The sequence below is a fragment of the Taurulus bubalis genome (assembly GCF_910589615.1).
Source record: "Taurulus bubalis genome assembly, chromosome: 9".
NCBI lineage: Eukaryota > Metazoa > Chordata > Actinopteri > Perciformes > Cottidae > Taurulus > Taurulus bubalis.
The window spans coordinates 24,652,273-24,658,976 of NC_136597.1; the positions used below are offsets into that span (position 1 = coordinate 24,652,273).

The 6,704-nt window shown below is 39.7% G+C and overlaps 1 protein-coding gene across 1 annotated transcript in view; it reads left to right on the forward strand.

Annotated features, from left to right (window-relative positions):
- Positions 1-1,090: 1,090 nt before the first annotated feature.
- znf143b (zinc finger protein 143b) overlaps positions 1,091-6,704 on the forward strand; it is a 13,401-nt gene continuing 7,787 nt past the window's right edge. Inside the window, exons 1-8 of the mRNA XM_079223053.1 lie at positions 1,091-1,216; positions 3,074-3,189; positions 3,880-4,068; positions 4,177-4,257; positions 5,110-5,306; positions 5,610-5,678; positions 5,773-5,889; positions 6,052-6,127. Coding sequence (XP_079079179.1) covers positions 3,084-3,189; positions 3,880-4,068; positions 4,177-4,257; positions 5,110-5,306; positions 5,610-5,678; positions 5,773-5,889; positions 6,052-6,127 — 835 coding nt within the window. The 5' untranslated portion in view covers positions 1,091-1,216; positions 3,074-3,083. The remainder of the gene's footprint in view (positions 1,217-3,073; positions 3,190-3,879; positions 4,069-4,176; positions 4,258-5,109; positions 5,307-5,609; positions 5,679-5,772; positions 5,890-6,051; positions 6,128-6,704) is intronic.

Here is a 6,704-nt window from a genome sequence, read left to right on the forward strand (position 1 = left end):
TTACTTCTAAAACTTGAATAGTCTTGCACCTGTCTAAATGTATTCAAAGACGTTACATATTGTGTTAATTTGTTAAAAGAGCGCTGTAGGCTACTAAAAACTAATATCTATCCGTATATCTATCAGTGGTGAAATATAGGTACATTTATTCAAATACTCTCCTCAAGTACAAAATGGAGTACTTGTTTCCATTATTTCCATTTTCTGCCATTTTATACTTCTACTCCACCACATTTTGTAGGCAAATATTAGAGGGAAACAAACTATATTTAAACTATTAAGCTGTATAGGTTCAGCTATCTTACAGTATGCCCCGTATACACATTAGCTGCACCTTTACCTACATATACATGTACCTACATATACTGTTGGTACTCAAGCATATATATATATATATATATATATATATATATATATATATATATATATATATATATGTGTGTGTGTATGTTTTGTGTTAATATGTGTACTTTTAAGTTAGATTTTGAATGCAGGATGTATATTGTATTTTCAGGAATGCAAAGTATTGCAACTTTTACTTGAATAAAAGAAAGTATTGATCCTTCTACAGAAGTAAATTATCTGAGAAACGTTACTTATTCCACCACTATCTTTATATCTATCTATGAGTTCAAATCCAGTTTAGGGCAATTTATATATTCTTAAAATGTGTATTTTTCCTGTCAGGACTCAGCTGCACGTTGCATCCCTCTGAGCCTCCCTTCTTCACTGCATTGCCCACATTCCCCTGTTTTTTTACCCACACGACCTTGTTTTTCAACATGGATGCCGAAAAACCTCCCCACACATCGCTGTTTATATCGCAGGGGAACCCATCTAACCACTTTCTGTGGCGCACCGTGTCTTATCCTCCACAGTCTCGGGTGAACGTCGTCTTGAATTGAAGCTTAAATATTAATTTCCTAACTACGACGCTGCGCATTTTCTGGCTAAAAAGCCCGGAGACAATACGAAACCCGACGCGGAATGGCGTCTGCTAGGGGCCCGGGAAGCTGAATAACAGCAACGGCGCCTCGAACTGACGAATCGGAGCGGCAGCGTGGATCTCTGCGACCAATCGGCGCGTCTAAATCGCGGGTGGGCGGGCGCCATCGCGCGGCGCGTTCTGCCGTCATACATGTTCCCGACGCGTGGAGCGTTTCCTGCACTGGTGCATGGTGGTCGAACAGGAGGAATTGTTGGAAATTTTTCGGAGGTTAGTATATAAATTGGTTTTTACCCAGTATGCATTATTCCCACAGCCATCTCCGAGAGGGAGAGGGAGTGGCAGGCTGGGACCGTGATTCAAAAGACGGACGGGAAAACTCGTTTTAACGAGAAATACAAAATGACATCCAGCGAGTCAAAATGCTGAAGTTATCCTTAATTAGCTCTTGTTTCATAGTTAGAGTAGCTCGGCTGGGAGCCACGCGCGGAGGCAGCTAGCGAGCACCTCCGACTGCCACAGAGTCGACCGAGACTACGGCCGTTGGACTCCAACCGTCGCTATCTCGTTAACGTGACCGTCCGTGAGACGAACCGTTTGCTCGCCGCTAATAAAGAAGAAAGAAAACAGAGTCGTGACAGCAGCGATTCAGTTAGCATTTTTTTTTTTTTAGCTTGGCGGCTAACCGCCCCGGTTACGTGACGTGACGTTTAGGCAGTTAAAACGTACCCTCGGTCGAGCAGAGCCGCGCCACTGCACTTGATGCGGTTTAATAATGTTTTATTACAGAGGGACACAAGCTGCGAGTCATAGTTGTGCTAACATCGTAGCTAGCTTACCCTCCTCTAAATGCTATATTCAAAATATCAAGCGCCAAAAAAACAAACAGCTGAGATGAAATGAGAGATCACTTATTAGCATAGAAAGTTCAATATTTCTACAGCTATGACTGGAACTGTGAAGTTTGATGTATTGTTATGTCTCAGTGGTAATCAGTGAGGTATTATAATACCTCACAGTCCTGTACTATACTTTTAAATATACTTCTGTGTGTATCCGAGAACTTATCCCCTAATTTGGGTTGGTTTGTGTATGTTAAATGTTAAAGTATGTGTATTTTCAGGGGTATGATTTCTGTTCCTTGCACAACCATAACATCATGATCTCGCATCTCCCACGGTCTTCTCGCTTCAAGTATTGTCATTGTACTATACTTTTATATACCTGTGTATATGTATCCCAAAAACTAGACCCCTATTTCTTTACATGTTATTATAACTGCTGACTGTTCCAGACTTACAGCAATGCTGACCTTTTATAACAACTATAAAAGCTTTTCTTTTAACCACCATAAAACTAATTATTGCTGCTCTATTTGCCATTTTTATCATGTACACTTAAATATACTATGAGTTTAGTGTGTATAATAGTATGTATTTTCAGGAACAATGAACATTGATTAACATCACTGTAAAAGTACCAGTGTTGGTAGTGTATATTTCAAATGTTGTGCCATTTTTAAAAGACACGACATGTTAAATTGGAGCAGGTGAAAGCAAAATATGGAGGATTTTAAAAGCTCAGGGATCTACGGCTAAGTGTCATGTAAAGTGGGACAAGTACAATGCAGATGTTTAATACAAAACAATGTTAAGCAGACAACATAAAATCACATGACATTACAGAAGAGGAAGGTGAAACAAAACAAGCAAATCAACAAAAAGTAAAATGGGAACAGACAGAGAAGCATGTGTTGACGAGCTACGATAGCAGGTCTGGTTTGTTGTTTTTAAACCAAGATTAAGGATTATAAGAGTCACTAGTATATCATGGAGTAATACAGTTATTTATTATGATTTAAGAGAAGATGTGTCTGAGAAAATGCACCACAAAAACACAGTTACTGACACGATAAGGCCCTCGGTGTGGGTTACGATTTATTCCCTGAACTTAAAGGCTCTGACTTCATGTGAGCACCTGCGTTAAAATCGACTTGTGCGACCGTTATCGTGTTATTTCTGTCCTATGTTTCTATATCGCATCTTTTTCATTGCACGTGAGTCTGTTTGCTGCCATGCGGACACCAGTATAAGTTTCAAAACTGTGTTGTTTGTGTCTCCGCCCCAGCAGCTGAAGCATGCTCTTGGCCCAGATAAACCGGGACTCCCAGGGAATGACGGAGTTTCACGATGCAGACGGGCAGCCGGTGACGCTCTGTCTGACGGAGGCTGTGACGGTGGGAGGTGAGCTCTCGAACCATCAACATGTCATCGTTGCAACACAAGACTTGAAAGACAGCTGAAGATGGACAGCTGGACAAATAATTTTTTCTTTCATATTTTCTTTCCTCATATGCGATAATGCTTTGAGCGCTGAGTAAATACAGCACACAGGATAGTACAGATGCATACTATTTATAACCAGAATAATATAAACATTAAGAGCATCTATAAACAATATGATGCATGACAAACACATACGATTATGGAGTTATTCTATATTTTTTATTGTACTCTGTAATCACTAACTTTCTATAAAAATAAACATTATTGTTTTTTGTCCTGCATTTGATATATAAACTGTTAATTGCTATGAAAATATATTAAGATACAAATGATAAAAAATAGAATAATGTAGAATAGTCATATAGAGAAATAGTATTTCAAAACAAAACAACCCTCACTTCATCCTAATCATGTTAATTTTAAATTTGCTTTGTTTGCCCACATAAAGGAGAAGAATCTAATGAGTGAGTTCTACATACATTAGCAGTCTCTTGTTCCGTTTGTAAAAGCCATGAGGCGATCACATGTGTCTATGTGAGCCTGCAGTGTGTATTTTAAGGGACACGATCTCCGTTCCATGTACAACCATAACAACATAATGTCACATCTTCCACGGTCTTCTCGCTTCAAGTATTGTCTTTTCCCCAGACGGCGATCAGATGGAGAGCATGGACACCGTGAGCCTGCAGGCCGTCACTCTGGCGGACGGATCCACCGCGTACATCCAGCACGACTCCAAGTCGTCCTTTTCAGACGGACAGATCATGGACGGCCAGGTGATCCAGCTGGAGGACGGCTCTGCTGCCTACGTTCAGCACGTGTCCATGCCTAAAGGAGGTAAAATACAGATCTCAACTGGATGACTTCACGCCATCTTGCTACTGTGTAAATAACGTGGAGAAGTCCAGAAATTCAAGCTAAGCGGAGGTTACTGTTCTGATTTAGGAGGGGACAGTTTACAGCTTGAAGATGGACAAGCAGTTCAGCTAGAAGACGGAACAACAGCCTACATCCACACACCCAAAGGTAAAACAAATTCTAACTTTATTTAATAACATACTAAAACATTGTTATGCTTTATCGCCGATTTATTTTACGTTCATTTGTGATGAAGAGTTGTAATGTTTTTTCTTTTCTTCTTAACACCAAAGATATGATAGACTTACAACAAGATAAATACACTAAAGGAAGAGTTGTAATTTACTGTTTTGGTTTACCTACCACAACGCCCTTTTAGAAAAGCAGTGTACACGTAACTTCAGAAGAATCAGGAGTTAGATACGTTTGGTTGTGCTCATGAACAGGTTACACACTTTACTTGAAATAAAACATACAGTGACTTGGGGCTGCATTCAGCTCAGATCTGTTTCTTTGAGCGTAGAAATTGTTCTTTGTGGCATTTCTGAGGGACTGACATCAAAACTCAATGTGAAACCGAACCCAGTGTTTATTTATAGCTGATAGATTTAGTCCAAAGAAACAGTAAGTTTGACTACATTTCTGTTTGCTGTTGCCTTTAATTGAAGCAGATTCAAGGATATTAATCAATTTTTGCATCTCACTCTGTATTTTATTTCTTAAACTGCACTGCAACTTTAATTTAATGTTTTGCTTTTTGACTTTTTAATGTTTTAATGAATGTGTTTAGTTGTTTTTAAATCTTGTTTTCGTCTGCATTATGTTTTGATGCTTTAATGGTTTTATGCAAAGCACTTTGAATCGCTTTGTTGTTGTAATGTGCGATACAAATAAACTGGGCTTGCCTTACGTTCAAGAGAGAAACCATCCGTCCACCCCGAGCAATAACCATCTCAGTTTTCACCCTGGACCTGAGCCCAGTTTCTCCACATAAACATCCCTCTCCTGGTTTCTGTGCAGATGCATATGAACAGAGCGGCCTGCAGGAGGTGCAGCTGGAGGACGGCAGCACCGCCTACATCCAGCACACCGTGCACATGCCCCAGTCCAACACCATCCTGGCCATCCAGGCCGACGGCACCATCGCAGACCTGCAGGCCGAGGGCACGGCCATCGACCCCGAGACCATCAGCGTGCTGGAGCAGTACACCACCAAGGTAAGCAAGTCGGGCGAACATGACCTGCTGTTATTTTGTCTTTGTTTTGGAATAATATATTGATGCTATACTGCTCTAAAAATAGGCTTTGGGTAAATAGATTTCTGACCAAGAGAATTGTTGAACCCTAAAATATATTATGCGATATTCATCGTCCTGGTTTATCTTGTGTAATGTTTGTGCAGATGTGGATAACACACCTGTGTGCGTTTGGTCCCTTACGTTCCACTTTGGTTGTGAATGTTCTCTGTCAGCATGTCCTGTAATAGGACATAGATAAGTGTCCCGTCTCCTTCCTGTCAGGTGGAGAATATTGAAAACCCGCTGGGGTCCTTCGGCAGAGTGGAAACAGACAACGGCGTCCACATGCGGGTATGTTTTCTAGAGTATTTTATTCATTTTTTTTATTGTTTTTCAATCCTTCCTTCAGGTTTAACAGCGCTGTCTTAATTCATGTGTCTTTCAGATTGTGCTGCAGGGTCAAGACAACCGGTCGGGAAGGGGCTCAAACGTAGGAGAGAAGTCTTTCCGCTGCGAATACGACGGCTGTGGAAAACTCTACACCACTGCCCACCACCTCAAGGTGAGTGTGGCTGTTTTGGGTCCATGAGAAAAATATGTTTTTCTTTGTGTTGCTTGTGCCTACTCAAGTGTGGGATTGTTTAAAGACAACGTTTCCCTTTTAAAAGCAACTTCCTGTGATGCTATGTTTACGTTTTCAGTTTTGTTTTGTGTGTCCTCGCAGGTCCATGAGCGCTCACACACTGGAGACAAACCATACATCTGTGACTATCCAGGCTGTGGGAAGAAGTTTGCAACAGGTAGCCTTTTTTATTTTCCTCTGAGCTATATCTTTATTATTAACTTCCAATAACAAAGACGCAGATGTGTTCAACAGATACTAATAGTTATAGTAATACAAAGGTCATGACTGAAGAAAAAAAGGGTGTTTCTGTTTTTCAAAAGGGTCTCTATATTGGTTTAATTCAAAGACATAGTTCAAACGGAGTTTACATTTAATAATGTAAGTAATCTCTTCCAGGGGTTATGGAAAATGTATGAACTTTAAAGACAGTTAAACTTTTAAGCCAATTGCTGTATTTTCTTAAAAACGATTTACAAATGGGAACATGTCATTTTTGTTTTATTTCTTGCCATATTGCATAATTTAGAAAAAGAGTAGAAAAAGATCCAGCCTTCATCAGATACTTTTTTGGGATTACTTTGGAATTCTTTATTGATTCATTGATTGAAAATGCTGTAATTACTGTTGTAAACAACAACACTTTATGATCAAATTAAATCTGGACTGAGATGTATTGATTAACCCATGAATAAGGTCAAAACTGAATGTTAGTGACTCTGATTTTTTTCTTCATTTTTAAAAAAAATTTTTTT